The following is a 21,870-nucleotide window of genomic DNA, read 5'->3' as shown; positions in this document are numbered from 1 at the left end:
ACAACCTTATTTTTGAAAAAAATATACTCTAAGTTTCACAATTTTTTAAAAAATTTGCAATACTAGGTTAACCTGTTTTCTTCATTCCTACTACCTGTTCTACATGGGCTTAATTTTCCTGCTCTCTATTCCAACCTTTCTAAAAAAGAAAACAGAACTGTATTGCAAAAAGAACACATTTCAGCAAGTATGAGGATGTAGTCAGAAAGCACTATAGTAATTGCATAAAAAATAAAGAGACTACACATAACAAACTGTTTTATAGTGATTCACTCAGTTCCCCCATTCATATCTTACGTGTACTGTAGTATCATGGGGTCCTAAACAAGCATGAATTTAAAACCAACCTACTTCACATTCAATATAATAAAAGAATTAGGATTTTCCAGACAGAACTTTTTTGACCAGAAAAACATTACCATGGTTAACCCCCCTGTCTATAATCCTTTCACATATGTGCAAGTGATACAATTTTATCTAACTTGAAATCTACAGGATTTTTGTTGAGATCTTATCCACAAATTCTAACATGAACTTACTCTTCCAGATAGTACTGCTATGGAAAATGAGTATAAGGCTTCAAGCTTTGCGTTGGAGAGCAAAGCACCCTATATTGCACTAAAGCTGAAGTCTAACACTGCAAAGCAAGTAAAAATGACAATATAATCATTTTCCTTTTCCTCTTCTTCCCTCAAGTAAACTACTACTTAAAAAAAAAAAAAAAAAAAACACAAAAAACCAGAAGGCACTGAGGCAGGGGCAAGCTGTATTTTGTCTTGGTTAAAAAAATACTTTGAAGAAATAGGTAAGTTAGAATTCTGAAGGCTTTTTTAGAAGTTACAGATTTGTCCTGCAGCAAGAAGACAAATTATCCACTGGGCTGGGAAGAAACATGTCTATGTGGAACACCTGATACTTAAACTGAATAGATCTGATAGAAGAAATTTGCAGTTTCTTTTGAAGTCCCCTTACAAAACACAGTTAAAAGAAGAGCACTTTGAACACCAGCGCCATAAAAGAGCTTGTTGTGAAAACGTATGCTTTAACATTACACTGTCATTCATATAGTTAATAAAAACTAAAACAAGTGAAAAATGTTTAGTATGTGCTTTCAGGTGAGATTAAATTTTTAGACGTCAAGCTTATCCCACATGAGGATGATTCAAAATGGGATAAAACTTCAATTCAGTTTCTTAAAATCAGAAAAAAAAAACGAAACAACTGACCACTAAAACAATTTGTTTTACAGTTTCATGATTGATGTGATGGGTAAATTACTGCTTGGTACTTAACTTAAATATTAAATTAAAATGTTTAGTAAAAAGTCCAGATAAGTTACTTACTGAAGTAAAAGCCAGAAGTTCCTCTTCAGTTAACCTGTGTATTGGATTGTTCTTTTGGAAGTCTATACTGTAAAGAAAAAAAATGTATATAAAATAGTGCTTGTTTAGTTTTCAGTATACAACTATGTAGAATAAATTTCTCAAACTTGCGGAAATCTAAAGGATGTTCTGGAAAAATGCTACAATTACAAATGGTACTGCATATGTGCAGAAAGTGGCCAAGACCTAGGAGAAGTCACAGAAAAAGAGAACCTTTTCATGGGACAAACATATTTCATAGTGTCTTTCCCATTCTAACCTGAAATGTCTTACTGCATTCATGCTTATGGGGTTAAATTTTATGCATCCTAAACAGTTTTAAATCCATTCCCTGTTTTTACAGAGATCTGTTTTCAGTTAAAATTCTACGACTAATTGAACACAGATTCTGCAAAGCAAAAACATATTAACGCTGAAAAAGTGCTGGAAGGTAATCTCAAACACCCTCTTTCTAGTCACTCAAGCAATATTAACCACAGGAGTCCATCTCTCAACTAAGTGACGTTACCACTAACTTGTGGTACACAAAGGGGGAAAGCCAGAAGAACACAGAGATGAGATATAAAGTTATTTTGTTTGTAGTTGAACATTACTGTTTAGATGAAAAATAAATTGCGTTTGCAACTCTATATGGGTGGATGGTCTCCTTAGACAACATTCCTCCAACACTTAAAAATGTACTATAAGAGATACCCTGTATCTCTTACAGCATATATGGCAGAAACATCAACCAGGTTACAATTCAAGTTCCTTGTGAAAGTAAGAGATATCAAGTGATAATAGATCTTAAATCATACTACAGAGCATGGATCATCACCAAACATATATAATAGCTAAGTATGTATGCTTAAAATCAGCACACTGTTCCTTGAACTCTGCAACAGGCTTCATTTCATAAGAAAGAATTGCAAAAAGTTTATTAATTGTGATGATGGGTCATAGAAATTATGTTCCTTTTACGTATTTTACTTTGGAGAAAACATTGTACCTGAGTCTAACTTCATTCTTGCTATAGTGTTAATTTTTATACATATTATATAGTTACCATTGCTGTCTAATGAGTTTACCAGGTCTTCAAACTTGAGTATACTTAGAAAGACTGTACATAAACTGTAAAAAGGCCAGAGTGCCTGATGTGTTTTGTTTTTTCTTCTAAAAAAATTTGGAAGTATTAAGCCATAATAAAATAATTCTAAGAGAAAGAGTGAAGCTCTCAGTATAGGAAAATAATTGATGCCATTCAAGCACTCATCTCTTTACCTTTACATGCCCACAGAAAGAAAAATAATCATTTGTGTAGCACAGAGCCAAGACTGCTTCCTGATGGCATAGGTCTCTTGCACATTCCACCTCCACTAAGTGGAAGACCAAGGAAAATATATAGGAAAAAAAGTTCTCTTGAGATCACTGCTTCAGCATTTCTCAAACAGCCATTCTTTAGGAACCACTAATATTCATCTGACTAGAGCAGCCTAGGAATGAGTACAGATGCAACATTCAGGAAATTAAGGGATGCGACTGAAATAAATTCCACTCCGACAAAGTAAATGGCATTTGTTCAAAGGACTGCAGCCAAATACAGGTATGCTGTGACACAGCAAAAGCATAATTACACTCCCCTCTGAGATTCAATTTCCTATTTCTACTAGGAGATAAAATCCTTGGACCCCTATTCCTTTGCAACTTAGGAGATCTATTGTTCAGATGTGCTTTTCTTGATGTTTTCTTACCAAATTTCCTCTACATTTCAACTGGGAGACAAAACAAGCCTACCAAAGTAAACAGAACTGTGCACCCCATTTTCTAATTTTATTTTTTTAAATGAGCTACCACGGACCTAAGTGGCAAATGGGAGCTACTCTACCATTTTATTAAAAAAGTGACATTTAAAATCATTATGTAAGGTATATAATAGAGAATCTAGAAGGATACCAGGCTTAGAGCTGATAACTATTCACTGTAACGAGCCAAAAGAATCAGTTGCTCAAACCTAAACTGAAATTATCTAACTAACTACAGTCCTTTAAGACTGAAGGCTTTTTTTTTTCCCCTTTCTCTAAGTAATAGCAATAATCCTCTGATCAATCAACTGAACAGTTATCCAGTAACAACACAGGCACCTAATACAGCATATTGGGTGGGTTAGGAGCTGAGAGAGAATGGGCATTACTCATGAGAATTTTTTTGAAAGAGATTTGCTTATCTTTCCATCTATAGAGGAGAAAATGACCAGAGTAGTTGAAAAACAACAGTTTATATAGCAGAAGAAAGCCTGAGAGATCTTCCAACTCATCTTCCTGCTCTGCATACCTACGTAACTTCAGACCTCCCATGACGGAGGTTCCACTCCCTCTTCATGTACCTTCTGCGGATGTGTCATAACATCTGGCAGCTTGAGCAAACTGTATGAGTGTGGCCTCACAGAAATTGTGCTTTTGGTAGAATAGCGATGAGAAAGGGCTTAGAATAGCAGACCTTGTCAACTCCCTGTACATTAGCTATTACAGTAACACATTTTTCCCCTTCCTCCTACATAAGATAGATATGTTATTGATTTTAATTTTTATTTTGAATATTTTAGACAACACTGCTAGGGAACAAATCTGTCACATATCATTTTTCCTTTCCTTGAGAATTTTCTTTATGGAAATAGGAAAGTAATACAGAATTGTTCTGCTTTAGTTACTTCTGTCCTTGTATAAACTCAGCTGCTAGCAGAAATAATCAGCTTAACTGAGAACACAAGGTAGCCAACTAAAATCACTAAACATTAGTCACTAATATAAACATGACTTCAGGTGAAAATTAGCAGCAAGTTTCCCTCTCACTGGCAAAAAGAAAAAAGAAAAGGTTAAAAAAACAGCTGCAAGAAAACTTCAAATATAACAAGAGCACTGCAGCAGCTAGGCAACCAGAACGTTAAGTGACACGACTGCAGCTTTTGAATCACACGGGTAAACCAAGGTACAGCTACATTTTGACAAAATTGCAACTTCTTTTTCTATATCCTAAAAAAACACTGATTCAAGCAGAAAGGATTAATCCTCTCCCTCTTCTAGGACAGATTTCAGATTTTTGTCACAGCTTTAAGCATATAGATGCAGATCTTCCAGCCCAAAACCAGTGATAAAATAGGTCTCTAATCTCCATTTCTGCCACATCCATGTACAATGTTTTAAGATACATAAGTACAATACCTTGAAAGACAAAGGAGAAAAATGAAATTGTTCTAATGGTTTACCATACCAAATCAAATTTAAAGCTGTATTCTAAATCTGAACATGTATCTAGAGTAGAAATGTAGCTTTAAGCATTTATAACAACTCTGTCAGCTCTTGTCAATGTACTTTTCAAATATTTCACTTCTGTACAACCTGTATTTGTTTTGATTTCAAGGACGGGTTAAGCAGTTCACTCCAGACAACTTCTGGAACTGAAATCAGAGTGAATTTAGGATCTGCTGGCTGTAGGATCTGTGATCAGATGCCTCTTCATAACAACACAAAGAGAAGTCACTAATCACCACAAATGGTCAGCCATACCAATAGATAACATCACCAGTGGAATCTTGCATAAGCTCTGTGCTGTCATGCGTGTTACAATATTCATAAATAAACTGGAAAAGGAGAATATATGAGGTGAGAAAACTCACAAATGATACGACATTCTTTGAGGAAGGAAGGATGCGAATAGGCTGTGAGGAGCTGCAAAATATCTTACAGGATGGAGCAAAAACATAATAAAATAAAAATGCCAAGTGATGCACAATGGGAAAACCAGTCCTAGCATCACATAAACTGGTAGGGTTTGACAATTTCTGTTCAGCACCTGTTTAGCATTGCAGCTGCATGAAAACATTAGTCCAGTACTGGGCAGCAATCAAAAAGGCAAATAAAAAATGTAAGGAATTAAGAAAGGAATAGAGAATACAGTAGGATATATTTTATGAAGTACATCATCAATAACAAACCCACATAAAATATGGTGTATAGCCTTTGTACACCCAAGAATAGTATGTTCTATTTTGGAGCTTTCATTTCAAAAGCAGTAATTCAGTAATTGGAAAAGGTTCAGAAACAGACATCAAGAACGATCATTATTTTATGACAGTGAATTATGATGTTTTAAGTCTTATAGACAAAAACATAACTTCTGCAAAATGACTGACTGATTAGGCTAGGATTAACACCAAGGAGGTACATCGCATAGGTTCTCAAAACTGTTAGCAAAACAGAGGGTGGCTAGGGACTGACAGCTCATCATCTCTTCCAGTAAGAGGTAAGTCAGTAAAAGAAGTTATTGAGAAACAAAACTGGAAGGGTTGTTGGTTTTTTTTTTGAACAGTTGACATGAAATATGTAGACAGAGGCCTTTGCCAAAGGATGTTTCAGATGTAAGAAATTTTACAGGGACTCAAAGTAAGATTATGAGTATTTAAGAGATCCACTGAGGGCTGCTATACAAACAAGCCAGATTAGGCTCATGAAATCACCATTTAGAGGCAACAACATGTGCCCTGTTCTTACTCACCCTTAGGCATCTTCTTAAAGCCACTCTTGAAGACAGTACTGAGTTAGATGGATGGTGACAACTAATGAGTTTTGGCTTGTTTATGTTTCCTGATGCATTACCTCTTTGCAAGTACAGATAATGCAAATCCAAGTTCCTCCAGTATCTACTTAAAACTACAGTTAACTAGCGCGAGACAAGTGAAGAACAGATAAGTCAGACTTCACAAATCTATTTTTATAAGTATTTGCTATATTTCTATGCAGTTTCACCAGCTGTGTTGGTTTTGTTAATGAAAAAGATCCAAACCCAATGAATTTATCACTTTACAAGCATTTTCAAAATTTTACAAAGGTTTTTCAATTGACTTCTTAATTTGAGTATTCTGAAGAGCAAGACAGGAAGTTCATTTCCCAAGCGGAATCTCTTCACGCAGCTGTGTGTACCGGTGCACAGCAATATACTTTGTGGCAATGATTTTAAACAGCCATAAAATAACCATGGTGAGATCATTATACTGTCTGGCACCTATAATATGTTTATTCAAAAAAAAAAAAATAATAAAAACTTGCACTTAGATGATACTTCTGTGAAGATGGGTCAGACTGCCAAAACCAATATAACAGAAAAACTTTTGCCACCAATAAAGGCTGTCCAAGATTTTATTTCACATCTTTTACTTTCACAGAACAACATGTGTAAGCCGTGGCCTTCCTCAGTTACTTTTATGTAATCTCTTCCAACTAAACAGCTTGGAAGAGTGAAAGCTCTCTTATCAAAACAGATAAAAGCAGTTGTTTACCTGCTGTTGCCTTGCACTTCTGATACAACCTACAAAGCATGATCTCACTATAAAGTGCAAGGAAGGCTGCAATCTGATATATCATGAAGTACATGATCCATCTTACCTAACTTTAGACGTGTAAAATTCAGGCCTTTAATCTCTGTTGTCTATGCTTCCTTCAGAGTCACTGCACAAATACAGATAAATGTAGGAATAAATGTATTCTAACATTTCCAGAACATGGCTGGCTATCAAATCTTGACTCTATCTATGACTGAAATAGCTTCAGACACTTAATATTATCCCACCCACTGAATACCACTCAGTGGCAATTACCATATATATGGAGAAGCAACACTGAAAAAAATTTTTTTTGGCTCTTCTCCTTTCTTAAACAAGCTTCTTGCTTTGAGTCCTGCCTAATTTACGTGCCACTTGGATTAAAACTTACACAACCAGCAGTCAAGATAGTTTCTAGCCACTATTCACAGCGTGACAGGGGTGATTACAAAATGATGTGCTGTGGTCAAGAAATCTACTGTGCTGCCAGTCAGGGTCAAATTCTACCCTTTGAAAACAAGAAGACCAATACAGAATAAGATTTTCATTCTGGAGGGTGGAAGGATACTATAGTCTGAATATAAGACAATACTGTGTTAGAAAATGAGGTGCACGTGAAAATATCTTGCATGAAGTGGAGGACAAGAGACGGGGATCAGACTTAAAGGCTAGAATTGACTGGGATCAAGGATATTTATCATACCACTGTTCGCTCCTCTCTTTTGTCCCTGAATTGGATCTAGATGTGGCCTTGAAAAGAAAGCAAGTTCAAGTCTTTGGAAATGAAGAAAATATAAAGTCATGGTACATACTCTACTTGTGAATTTCTGACTATAGTGGGTAGGCTGAAACCAGAGACATGCAACTTCACATTTAACTTAAACTATATAGCCAAGCAAGTGTCTGAGCCTTCAAAAAGCTGTAGTCAGAGAAATGGGCATACAAAAGGAAACAATTTTCTCTCTACTAATGACTAACTTCACTTTATGCAAGAAAAAATAAGAGAGGGGAAAAATAGCTTGAAGTATTCCCATTGCAATGAATAGAGGAGAAGAGTTTTCCTTCAAAGACATAGATGATTGTCACAAGAAGCTGACCATTGCAGACTCTGAAACATATTTTGAAAAATTACCGAAGTATGATCACAATATGGTAACTAATTGCCACTTGACATTTAAAAGATGATTAAACTGAGACACAAAGATGCTTTCTCAAGGATTAAAAAAAATGATACAGCCATTAATGAAACATCTCTGAAAATCTGTTCTGGACGTTAATGTTCACCCTGAGGAAACTGAAAATTTAATTCAAGTATAACGTGATTTGTTTTTTAGCTAGATCACTTAAGTAAGGAAAAAAAACTCCCACCAATTACCACATTATTATTTCCTCACCATAAGAATAGTATGAGTTTTGTTTGTTTTTTATGTAATTAAGGAATAACTTACCAAATTCCAAGGATTACAGCAAGTTCTTCTGCACACAAATCAGGTACCTGGTACTGATCAGCATCTGCTAATTTTATCTCATTAAGCACTGTATCATCATTTAAATCACAGTTCTGTTGGAGGAAAAACATACATTTTCAACTGGAAACAGTTTCAAAGAAACTTATGCCTTTACAATGTGAAAAAAAATTGTTTGTAAAGGTAGAACAAACATCAGAAAATGATAAAATTACAAGTAATTTTTAATGACCTTAAAACTAATCAAATGCTTTTGGTGGTGGTGCCTTTTTTTTTTTTTTTTTTTTAAACATACCATTTCATATCAAAGAGTCCTCATGTATCACCTCAAGCCTGAGGTTTTCCTTTGACAAGAATAGCCAGTTTAACCAAATGTGCACTTGTGGATCATTTAATGATTCTGAAGAAAGTTGACCTGTGAGCAGAATTTACAAACTCAAATGCAATGCATTTTAGTACACTCTGAGATATTTTACCTGCTCAGCACCAGACGAAAGTAGGAAGCTCTTGGCCAGACATCAACCCAGCTAACAGTCTAGTAACTGGTCACATTGCTATAATGGTTTTATTTTTAATGGAATGCAATTACTGACCATTTAATTACAAAATAACTAGTTCAGTCAGTCGTCTTCCTGAACAACAACAAGGGAAGAAATTTAGAACTAAGAACTCCATGAATGGAGATGAAAATCAGAAATTATGACCAGCCACAGCTCGGCCTTTACACAAACTCACAGGTTTTGTAAGTCTCTTTAGAAATTTTCCTCTCATCCAGGACAATTGCTATTTGCAGACGGAGTATTTTACTTTATCTGCAAATGGTAGATGTTATATAACACTGAAAATGGGGATCAAATTTCCCTATAACTACTTTTCAACAAGATCACAGGCCTTTTAGCTTTCCACATGCATCATCTGTGAAGATTCTCAACAACTCTCAAGACTTAGCTTCCATACAACTTTCATAAGTAGTCTTTTAAAAGTCTACAAGATACATCGAACACCTGGCCTAAATTTGGAGAATCAACGCGGTTGCCAGTAGCTTTTGGCAAATGGAAAATAGCATTAACTCCAATTTTGCCTAAAAGAACTTCAAGATACATCCAGAGATGACAAATTTGAGACCAGACCTTGCAAAAGAAAAACTAGGATCCATTGTTAAAAAAATTACATGAAGTTGACAAATGACATTAAGAAGTTGTATTTTAATAATTATTTATCAATAAAGACATACTAGAAAACGGAATAAAAAATTGGATTGGGGAGTCTACTTAGCCAAGCCCGGTCTAATACCTGTGACAGAACCCCCCCACAAGGTTAATAACATGTTTGAACTTGAAATACCTCTGGTTTTCCTCAAAGAAGGACATGGTTCTACCAATACTATGTTTTTGAGATTCTGACATACAAAACACACAAATAAAAGGTTTTGATTTTTTTTTTCAATAGTAAACCGTGAGAACAGAAAGCCTAACTTCTTAATAGTCTGAGTAGCTTATGATGGAGTTGTATAACAGTTACTCAGATATGCATAAAATTCAACTCCCTCCTTGAAGATTACAAGATTAGATTTAGAAACACTAAAATCATTCCTAGTGCCACATTTTTACTTTTCAGAACGAGTAGATATAGTAGATTAGAGTTTGTTAGAGTTTGGAAGCAGAAAGTTATTGTCGATTTCTTTTGCTTAAGATCCCAGCATGACATGGAAGTCTGTTAAGACAAAACCTTTTTATAATGATACTCTAGCTTAAAGAATAGATCTCGGACCATAACGCCCCAGCTTATCCCTGATTTCTTCAGAAAGTCCAAATAACTTTAAATCCTGACTAGAACTTCTCTTCATGAAGAGAAAAATGCCCCCCAAAACCGTTCAGTGACTGTTGAGCCATTTGTAATTCAAGTCATCACATCCACCCTTAAGACCAGTTAGGCCAAATTGTGTAATTCATACCAGTATAAGCAAGTAGACCAATGCTCCATCTTCACACTGTTCCTACATGTGCCTGTCAGCCCTCAGGCATCTGTGTTTTTCTTTGATGCCTTCCAAGCTATCTTGAAAATCATTCTCTCACCTGTTTTCCTAACTATTATTCTTATTCACTAGAAATCAATACAAACTCCAGAAGAATATATTTGCAAACACGCTCTTAGTTGCAAAGCCACATCTTTGGATGGAGAAACGTGTCTGGAGACAGCTATCTGTGGTTTTACCACATCCTGCACTTTGGACAAACATCTGTCTCATCTTTTCCAAAAACTTTCAGAAATCATAAGTAAGTTTCATCTAGGTATCACACACTTTCTACATGCAAACACCAAATAAAATCTTAAAAGTATTTTAATTAATTAAAAATCCCAAATAGATTTTAAGAAATTAAAAAACATCTCCTCTCAAATACATACCATTGTTAGGTTTTCTAGAGGAGTAGGTGCTGGACTTAGTTCACTATGAGGAAGGAGGAATTCATCTGTTCTTTGGACATCCACTATAAGCTGTGCTACATATTTTTCCTGAAATCGTGTTCTCTTCCCCAAAGCACCTACAGAAAATTAATACAAGTTTATATTAGTGACCACTAAAAAACCGTAATCCCATCATAGAAAGGGATCCCATCCCATCAAGAAACTTGCTCACAAAAAAAATGCAAAACGAAAAGAGAAACACATTGAGTTAACCTTTAAATCAGTGGTCTTTAACTGATCTGCTTACAATGAACTAGGTGTATTCTCACTGCTTACTACAATGTTCAAAGAAAAACATTAAAAATATATAAACACAACTAGATAGGTCTTGCACAGCCCATCTTATGTAAATTTCCTACAACCCACAATATTGTTTCTTGAAAACCCACAACAGCCAAATTTCATCAGTTCCTTACAGCAAAATACAAGCAATACACTGCAAACAATTAGTCAATTTCCCCACTAAAAGGTACTGACAACATGGAAACATTTAGGTAAATAAAAATCTCCTAATGTCTTATAAAGCAACAAAATTTCCAGGTGGCAACAGTCCAGTGTCTGAATGCTTCTGTGGATTGGTAGAACGTTTGGGAAAATATGATCACGAGATGGACAGTATTTTCCAAAGCCTGTTCACTTTTTTTCCTAGGGCTACATCGTTTTTTTAAGGACATGAGTTAGATGCCCGAACCAAATGTGGGATGATAGAAGAAAAATTGGGACGAAATACAAATTTTGAATTTTTCTTCAGTTTTGCATCTTTTCCTTTACATTTTATTGCACTAACTAGATAATTTACAAATAAATTCTTCTCAAGAAAACACCTTTGCTTGCTGTTACTGAAGTTCATATAACTAGTTTTAATGGACATGATGTTTCTGAAATTGTAGTTTACAGCTACAGTTGTACAGTTTACAGCTACATTTCAAATATTTAAATATTTCAAATGCACTACGTGAAAGTCATCTTAACATTTTTTTCTTCAGTTCTTTATGAGATACTCAGACAACTTTTAATAAGTTTTTAGGATAGCAACTGACATTTATACCAAATTGAAAAGAAAAAAATAGCTCTACTTCCATTAGCAACCTGTTTCCACACTGCAATCAGGGAAGTCACAAAACAATTTCAGAACAGTAACTTAAAAATAACAAGAGACCTATCCACTCCCAAAATAGAACTAAAAACTACAAAATTTGGAGGTTTGCTTGTTTACTATGATACAACGCTCTGGCAACGTGAACTGTGAAATCAAATATAAGGAAAAGGAGAACTGAATACTGACCCACTGTTCTTTTTGCAGAGCCAATTGAGATAAAAAGTTTTTGATTTCATTATCGTTTTGAAAATTTGCAGTACATGAGAACTTTGACATAAAGACGACTGACTGCTCGTGTGTTCAGTGGGCAAATGCCAAGGGATGAGGCCAGTGTCAGTAAGAATTGTCTGGCACATACGCTGTAATAGCACTCACTCCTTTTTCTTCCAGGAGGTGGAAGGAGAGCATTAGGGAGATGAGTAATTAAACTGATTACTCCTTTTCTGCCAGTCACCCCTTTTAATCGGAAAGTCCCATGTTAAGAGTTTATGAAGGAAAGTAAATTGTTCTAAAAATAGCACCTTACAATCACATTGGGGGGGTCAGGGCAGGTAGAGAGACCAGGCAATGATTCATACTATTTTTACACAGTACCACTCAATTCTCAATTTTAATAATGCTTGTAACCCATTATGCTGTAATTCACTTCCTATTACGCCTTATTGCTTAAGCAGATAAAAAAGCACTCACAAAGCTATGTTTGTTACTGATAAATTTTAAATTTTACTCACTACCAAGTAGAAGCTGTGATGCCTTCACACTCCCCACCTTTTTTTTTTTTTTAAGCAAACAATTCCTTAGTATTACAGGGAAAACACACATTTTCCAGATCAAAATGATTATTACGTATTTAAGTTGGGAGAAAATTTTGCTTGCTTTATACCACCAGAATCACAAAGAAATAGGGAATCTACACATCAGAGATTTTACTTTCTGTCCTACATTAAAAGTGCCCATTACTGGGCATGAAAACAGTAAATGGACAATATGTGGATTTCAGGGTTTAGCATTATTAAACCTTCATATCTGATCATTTTAAATTTATTTTGGATTACCACCCCTCATTTTAGTACCTTTGTAAGCGAGAAGGACTACAGTCTTTTACTGACAACTGTTTTGTAGTTATTGGTGATTGTGACTCACTGTGAGGGATATAAGGATGCTGTTCAATAAATGATGAATACAGGACAGACCTGGATTACTGGGACTAAAAATACACAAGCCAAGAACAACTATGATTTATTCACGCATTTCTAAAATAACTTGCAAAAAATACTGGTTCTAAGTTCTTTATAAGAGCAGCATAAATTCCCATGCCGTAATAAAATCTTCAGTCAGTAAGGATTACAGTCCCAGAAGAACGAAAAACTCTCAAAATCTTTTCCTAAAATGGAAATTCCTTCCCAAAGGCTTAAAAATATCTTTGATAGAGGCTGAATTTTTACAGCAAAGCAAAGTCATTTTTGATGATGTAACATTCCTTCCATTTACCCAAAATATGCATGTCATATGAATTTGTCTAGAATGCCAACAATTCCCACATGTTCAGTTCATTTCATCTGGCCTTCAGGTTAGACATCCTTCATAACTATTCTAATGCATTTATGGAGATAAGGCACAGAACTTTTAGGAATTTCACAGCAACATTCTTTTAAGACTGTATCATCGTAATCTCTCTCTGGGACTAGCGTAACCTCTTGGTATAGTCATTAAAAATGCAAATAATTCCATAGCACCCACTCACCCCCCAAGCAGCCACCCACCTCCCCCTCCAAAACCCAGCTTTTCCCTAGGTTAGATTTATGGAGGTAATTAGTTTTTAGATGAATAATCTCTTTTAAAGAAAAGAACATACTCCTCAAGCAACTTGAAGAATATCAGCTGCATAGCCATCTGGCACTTCAATTTTACCTGTTCTTAGTTTATTGAATTTTTATAGCCTGATCATCATCACAGGCACTGATCTTTTACATAAAAACAATAAAAATTGGGTTAATTTTAAACAAAACCACCTTATATTATCCATCTTGCAGCAAATGTCACACATAGGAATAATTTCCATATTTAAATTAATTATATTTCAATCGATCCCACCTTTTTTCCTATGTTTTAGACAGATACCATCAAATGTAATCAATTCAATCATAGTTATGCAAAATATTATGCCACAAGATTTTCTTGACAGATTTTTCAGTTAATCTTTAGAACCTTTGAGTAAATGAGCATGGAGTTCTACAACAATTCTAATTTATTTTTAATTAAATATTAAATTGGTTAAGGACATAAGCAGGAGTAGGTATAGCTCCAATCTAAATATAAAGGAATAGCTAGCCTTTTTACATACAGTGGTGTAATTGATAAGGGGGCTGCAAGTTTCACTTCCTTGATCCTTTCTACTAACAATTTTATAGAAAAAAATGGATGCACATTTTTTTCCATTTCTTCCCAGACAGAACCTAAAGCTCTCACACAAGAAAATTGTGCATTTTGTGTCATTTTGTTTACTCAGCAGAACCAGACAGGCCAAACCTTTCTACATCTATACATGGAATTTTAAACAAAGTTACAAGTGCAGCAATCTGATCTTTGGGACTCCAGAGAATAGATTCTGAAAGGATAATTTTAAGATCTCTATACTGATTGAATCCTTGATATTTCTGATTTCTTTTCTACTTATTTTCTGTGGTGACAACAGTTCCAAAAGTGACTTTTAAATGCAACTCACATGGAACAGATGTAGACTAGTGGCATAAAATGACTTCATCATATAAACATGCAGACTTCTTTATAAGTGTATAGCAACCCCAAAGATGTATTCACCACCACACCAACTAATTTTAGGAGTCCTATAACAGACACAACTAGACCTAGGATTTGATAGACTGATGAAATACAACAAGGAAGGACTGTAATACTACAGCTGCTCAGACACTCATATTAAGGACGACATTGTAACTGGATGGTATGTTTCTCTTCCTTCTTCCAAGCTATGCTAATTCTTAAGACAAACCTTTAAGAAGTCAAGAATTTTCAAAATACATTTCTTTATTTGGACACATTAAATAAAGAAAAAACAAGTTAGTTTGGTCCAACCAATCAACTTCCACAGACTGTACAAGCAAACTTACCTGTCAGATTAATCTGCAGTTTTGTTATGTCTTTGGCTGTACTGAAGCACTGTTTAGCTTTTTTGTACTCATAGTAATACAAAAATGTATAGGCACACTCAAGATTGAACTGAACTGCTAAGTGACAGCCTTCACTGCCTGTGAAGAAAGCTTCTGCTTCTGCCACTGCAAACCAAGAAAAAGAAAAGCTATTAGGATACAGTCCAGGAGAATTTTAAAATTACATGTAAAATACCAGCAGAGGAAGCCTGTTATGCTTAAAGCAAACCTCCACACATTTATAAACACTCACTCAAGTGTATAAAAGGTATGTCCATTTAAAAAAAAAAAAAGCTTTAAAAAGTCTTTTATCTCAGAACCGCTATTAGAGTAAGAAAAAACAAAAGTTTAATATTCTTTTATACTTTACAGTAAAGCTGAGTTGGAATATTGCTCTTGAAATAAATATCCAACTCAAATCTTGAATCTGCATAGGAACTCAATAGAAAACCTTTGCCTGCAATCACATTCTCATCTTCATCTGACAGTCTCAAGAACAGCATGTGCCATAGAAATCCATGTCAATATAAGTCAATTCTTGTCCTTCTCCACTCACTGTAGTTACATAAAAACTCCCATCCCACAAAAATATTTTAAAATTGATGCTGTGGGCCAGCAAAACACATAATTAGAAACATACTTTGTTTTATACACGTCTGGGCAAGAGTAAATAGCTCAGGTGATCTCTCCTCTAACAACTGCTGGTGAATATTCACACATCTTAGAGTCCACCAAGGTAATGTCTGAAAGAAAATAAGGATAGTTCAAGTGAACAACAAATACAGGTTTATTTTTTTTTAATGAAAAAGTGGCTTTAAAATATAGACTTACTAATCTACTAGATGGTCATTTCTAGAAAAAAATAAAACCAACTAAAATAGCTGGTTTATGTAAAAAGTGGGCAGTGACCTAGCATAAAGATGAAGATATTCAAGCAGCTCTACAATGCTCTAACAGAGTTTGATGGGCTTTGCTTCTGTTAATTTCTCCGCCTGTTCTCTGAACCCAGCAAATCTTTATGACCACAATCTGGTAAGAAACTTTGTGAACAGGAGATAAAAGAAATACCTGTGTGTACTTATTTTGGACCAGCCACTTGCTACTTTGTTTTCATAACTCCGAATTCTTGTAACAGAAAAAGACAACAAATAAATAAAAAGCTGTTCCCTACTTCTCTTCTTTCACGTCATATTCATGATTTTAATAAACAGCCATGATTTCACTCTTCACTAATCTTTCCAGTCTGAAGACTCCTAGACTAGTTAGTCACTTTTCATGTGGAAGCCATCCAGTACAGTATCTCTGGCCATCCGGTGTTGCCCTTCTATGCAACTTTTCCTGTTCAGCCAAATCTTTTCATATCTCTTTATGTAAGGGTAGGAAGGAGACTGCTAAGTGCTTGTGAGAATGCCTTACAATCACAATTAAAATTATTAATGTTTGTATGTGGAATCTGAGAAAGACAAATACTTCAGTGATCTAAGCAATCATTCTACAGCAGAGCTAGATCACAGCTTAGGAAATAATTCATTTTAGAAAGCTGTATACACAAAACATAAGCTCCCCAGCTTATCTTATCCCTGCCTATCTGCACCAGATGGAAATGCATGGAAAAGCTCATGGATAACAGTCTATTCTCAAAATTATACTTAAGATAATCATCTGTGAACATAGGGCACACCTCTACATAGGCTCTAATGATTACTAGCTATTTTGCTACTGTTAGCACTCCAATCATTTTTGTCAAAACAGACATAGAAGTGCTGTTCAAAGGCACCTATCTTCTGAACTTTTTATACAAGTATGCTTACATCCATCAGACCTAAAGGCTGAACATAATTCAAGTAAAATCATCTAAACCAATCACATGTAGTTGACTGTAATGTCCCTAGAACGGAACCATCAAAAAGAATAATAGTATATATTTCAAAATGCAATGAAAGATGATTTCTGATATCAAGCTGAATAGAATAAAAGCACACAATCAAAAGACTTTGCAAAAAAGGTCAAATCCCAGTATTTCATCACTTACTTAGAAACCTAAAGGCAACTGAACTAAGTTTCAAATGACTTCAGTTTAAATTTATATAATGAAGTACTTATCTCCCATGCAACTGAGTACCCAGCTCAATGATACAATTTCCTGAGGCCTGATGCCTGCCACTCAAAAATCTTAGAATCACAGAATGAGTTTATAAAGTTTCAGGTAAGCCACCTGAGCTCTGCATAGTATTTAATTAGCAATGTTATTTTTTGGAATCCAAGTTAAGAATACTTTTTGATTACCGTCAAACATTTAAGATGCTACAGACAGTAACATTTTTTAAATATAACAGGCCTAACTGGCCTTTACTAACGCTTTAGATAATAGATTTCAGGGTGTTTTATCCTACTCTAAATTAATTTGCACTAAACTTAAAAAGCAAAGTTATTATGAAACTTTCCTTTGGATGAAATGAGAAAGAATGAATTAAGCTTTAATTGTTACACTGACCTGCTGATAAAAGTACTTTTTATCAGTTACTGCCATTAGATTACCATCCAAACTTAATGTAACCACAAGTAATTGAACCTCCACTGGTAGAAGGAAGCCCCCAATTATGTCAGAATGGGGGGAGGCAGCAAGGGAATTCTCTATACCAGGTACATTTTCTCCCTCCCTGACTGACCCAATTGTTGAAATTCAACAGCATTCATCTGTGAATAACAGGGAAAACGATGGAAAAGCTTGGCTTCCAGAAATGCAGTACAGCCAACATCTCCCACACAGTTTAATTCATCACAAAGACACAGCTGGGAATAGATGTTTGTCAGCCAAGCATAAAAAGGGACCATGTGGCATTTTGATCTCCAGCCAAATTCTGTTCAACTGGAATGCAATAGAGAAGATGCTGCTGTTAAAAGTCACCCAGTTCCAAAGAGTCCTGCTACTAAACTACAAAGGAAGTAATGTCAAAAACCCTCTCAAGAAGAGACTCATATCTCCCTGATTATAATGTACGAACACAACAGAGAATTAAGGCAATCTCTGCATGGATGCCTGTAGGAGAGGTTGAAGACAATAAAAAAAGCAAAAGAGGACTTTCTTGGCATCCAGAATTCATATGGTAGCAGTTAATGATATCCCAAAGCTTGTCAAAAAGGCCACAGTGCATGTATGATGCATTATTTTATAGGGCATTTAAGGTGTCGGTCCTGCACCCCTCCCTCCTTCAAAAATGCTACGAAGTATGTGCCTTTTTAAAAGTTGCTTTCTATTCAATTTTCTAATTTTTACAGATAACGAAAGGATCTTCCTTTCTGGAGAAGACAGTGAGAAAATAGTTTAAGAAAGTGATACTTGTGTTTAACTGTAATCACTTTGTCTGAACTGTTTCTTAAAAGAAAGAACCTCAGAGCTGCAGAAAAAGAAATGGAAGAAGCTATACTGACTTAATAAGGTATGAAAAAAAGAACAAGAGAACCAATTAATGAGTATCTGGCAGTCATAATCATTGGTCACATGCTTCTTACCTGAAGAGATGCAAGTTTGTGTCTTGAATTCACAAGGATTATCCTAGCTATAAGCAGCAAGATAGGATGAGAAGTCAAGGTATAGACCGATTCAGCATCTAGAACCAGCATCTTCAAAATTGCTGCATGCAGCATTTTGGGCTGAAAGAACAAGAAAAGTGGGAATGTTCAGGAAACATGAATAAGTTTATGAACAAAATCATAGAATTAGGAAAAACAGCTACTCACATACGTAAGGTTAAAAAAATCTGCTCAAAACAAAGCAAAAAACCCATATCAATATATGTCTTTGAATCCCAACTGTTTACCAAGTCATGGTAAATTCTGCCTTGCCTCTCACTGGCCAGATACATCTTATCAATGTGATTGGAAATATTCAGATTTCCTCTCACTTGAAATGCATATGTCCAGTTAATGTTACCAAATACATTCTAGTAATATCCTCCCCTTGATCTAAGGAGAAAAACTTCTGATAAACCAAAGCCATTCCACTTGTCATCACAGAAGTAAATAAATTTATTAAATTAATCCTAAAACACTCAAATGCACTAGATATTCCTCCTGTGATGTCAAAATGTGTTATCTTCTTTCCCCAGAGATAGCTTCCTTTCGGAGTGGCATCAGAGTAGCAATATTAGAACCATTTTTCCCTTTGTCCTAATAACAAAGACCTCTCCTTTAGATCTCATTTTAGGTGTTTTCCTGTGATGTTCCCTACAGTAATTCTTTTCTTAATGGGCTTGAGGTAGCTTTCCAGGAAACCTGTCTCTCAGTGATGATGGTCAGGTGACAATCATCTATTCTTTTCCTTTTAATCCACTGAAAGCATTCAAACAGTTTATGTTCAGACTAGAGCAGATGTCAGTTCATCAGTTGACTCCTCATTCTCAAATGGCAAGTTTCCTTTGCAAACTGAAAAAATGAATGCTTTTGTTTTCAGTTTGTATGAAAGGGGCAAGAAAAGGGAATGGACGGAAACAGAAGACGAGACAGTCAAGTGACAGTTTGCACTGAAGTCACTTGCCTGAGAAAGATTTTTATTCAGTCTATGCAAACAAGATAGAAGTCATTTTAATCACATTACAATGTTTCAAACAAAACCAGTAATGTAATTACTAAGTTCTCTGGAACTCTTTTCAACCCCTTTACCAACAGATTACATTAAAGACAAAAGTTATTAAACCACATTATTTCCCTAGTTCACTTTTTAATGATTGCTGCTTCTCTTTATGGCAATTTTCAAGCTTTTTTCCTGATTTCCTTAGGTTTGTTCATTATTTACCATGTATTAACATTGAAAATACTCCTACTTAGTAGGCAATGACTAAGGACTTTACATTATTCACCCAAAATGTAATTCTTACCTGGCATCACTTCAATTATCAATCCTACCATTGAAAACAAAGTTTATTTCCGAGTGGTTTGTCAGACCATTGTAAAGAAAAAATGGCCATGTAGAAAGACATTAGATCCATCCCACCTCTAGTGATCCAGAAAGGAACAGCTTTACCAACATCTCTAACTACTCTGATTTTGAGAAGTTACGACTCCGTGCTTCTGAAGATTCATTTTGAAAACACAGGTATAACAGGAGACTTCATAGAGTTTTCAGTTTAACTTAAACTTGTTTCCCTATCGTCCTTTCTGAGTTCACTCTTCAAAGTAAACAACATTGAAATAATCAATGGGAAAGCAAAGAAGTTATAAGCTTTGTTATAGAACCATTTTCTAAAACACATTTGATATGCTATAGTAATCTACCCTCATTTAAGCACTGCAGCAAACAATTAATCTCACATTCTCATTTCAAAGCCTTTCACTGGAGAGCTCAGTCCAGCTAATGTAACATTAATAGGAATATAACGAGGGAGGGAAGAGGGAGAGAGATGTCACAGCCTAGTAAATAAGCCAACAAGTCTCAGAGCGAAAGAATTGATATCTTCTATCTTAACAAATCCATGTTCTTTTCCATAAAGCAAATACCATACAAGGAAGCAAACATTCTCTTTACTAAGAAAGCCTAAATCAACATTTGTTCTTTTAACTTGTGCTCTAAGACTGCATTATCATTGCAGATTTCTATCAACACAATTTACTATCCTAAGCTAGTCTTTAAGGTAGGGAACAGCTACATATGAAAGAGGTAGATTTTCAAGTTTTTACAGTTTCAAGGGCTGAAAAGACTGGACTGAAATTCACAAAAATCCTTAAAACATTGGCTAAAAGAAAAAAGAAATTTAGAGCTTATCTTCTTGTGTCTAAGCACTTAAATTAGACATTTTCCATATTTATCTCATGTAACTAAAAAAATCCCATATCTCAAAATGGACACAACCAAAATTTGCTAACACAATGTTCCAGACCTAATAAACCTGGGTTATATTGTGAGTCTTTCCATTCTTCACCAGACCTCCACTCAAAACCTATGATTATTTTACTCAGAAATGTGTGCATATATAAGTACAGAAATATATACTGGAATTTATGAACATATGCTCAGAAATATCTGAGATTATAATCCAGGTTTTTTTGAATCTGCATGTGGTTCCATTTGACCACCTCTGGGCTAAATACAGACAAATGTATTTATGCACTCTAAATACATATGCTTCAATCTCTGTCCGAAGTACAGATAATGCATTCAACTTACAAAAAGTCAGTTAACATTTCCCGTTAAGTAACTGCTACTAAAGCCCTACATCAGCTTCAAGCTGGACAGTACTCTTGGCTATTACAGCTTCCACAGTATTTCAAAAGTATTTCCCAGCACAACTGTTACCAGCTGAGTAATGGCAATAGAAAACTTCTTATGCCATTCCAGCTCAATGGCTGTGAGAATACAGAGTATAAGAAATTTAGTTTAGGGGCTTCATGCTCTTTTCTTGCTAATGGTAATGATTACAGGCAAAGTGAGCATTTGGTACACTTTTATTTTTGTTTCAGAGACAGCTCACTCTGAACTGGCCCTTCTAATCTTTCTTCATCCCTTTCTCAGTCTTGGGGATGCTTCACCTAAATCTTAAAAAGGTAAGCGCAGACATACACAAAGGTAGAAAAAGACAAAGTAAATGGCATGGGATGGATTAATAAAAAAGGAGGGGAAAAAAAGCAAACAAATTATCAAATAATGAACCTGTATGAAGCTACTAAGTGTAACATACTGGGCTTCTCAGATTTTAAATAGTACAAAGACTCCTGCACAGCTTGGCAACTGGCAAAGCTGAAGTTATATATCTTCCAGAATAATGGAAGATGTACTCCGGTTGCTAGTGGAAGATTTGGTCCTTCAGAACAGAATTCACCCTTTACTCCAGACGTCTTTTGAGGATAGAAAATTTGTTTTTGCTTGCAACTGCTTCTCTCCAACTTTCTGCAAAGGAAATAATGAGATTATGGTGCAGGCTGTCTCCAGTTTCATTAACCA

The 21,870-nt window shown here is 35.2% G+C and overlaps 1 protein-coding gene across 4 annotated transcripts in view; it reads right to left on the bottom strand.

Annotated features, from left to right (window-relative positions):
• Positions 1-21,870, bottom strand: part of TTC27 (tetratricopeptide repeat domain 27) — a 111,873-nt gene that overhangs the window by 78,027 nt on the left and 11,976 nt on the right. For all 4 annotated transcript variants that reach the window (XM_040553626.1, XM_040553627.1, XM_040553628.1 and 1 more), the window contains exons 4-9: positions 18,447-18,587; positions 15,574-15,676; positions 14,895-15,059; positions 10,608-10,744; positions 8,184-8,296; positions 1,344-1,410 (exon numbers count right to left, since the gene is read on the bottom strand). In XM_040553626.1, the coding sequence (XP_040409560.1) occupies positions 1,344-1,410; positions 8,184-8,296; positions 10,608-10,744; positions 14,895-15,059; positions 15,574-15,676; positions 18,447-18,587 (726 nt within the window). The remainder of the gene's footprint in view (positions 1-1,343; positions 1,411-8,183; positions 8,297-10,607; positions 10,745-14,894; positions 15,060-15,573; positions 15,677-18,446; positions 18,588-21,870) is intronic.

This window comes from Cygnus olor, chromosome 3, assembly GCF_009769625.2.
Source record: "Cygnus olor isolate bCygOlo1 chromosome 3, bCygOlo1.pri.v2, whole genome shotgun sequence".
In the NCBI taxonomy this organism is placed as follows: Eukaryota; Metazoa; Chordata; class Aves; order Anseriformes; family Anatidae; genus Cygnus; species Cygnus olor.
The sequence above is the reverse complement of the archived record's forward strand: the minus strand, read 5'-3'. Positions and strand labels throughout refer to the sequence as shown.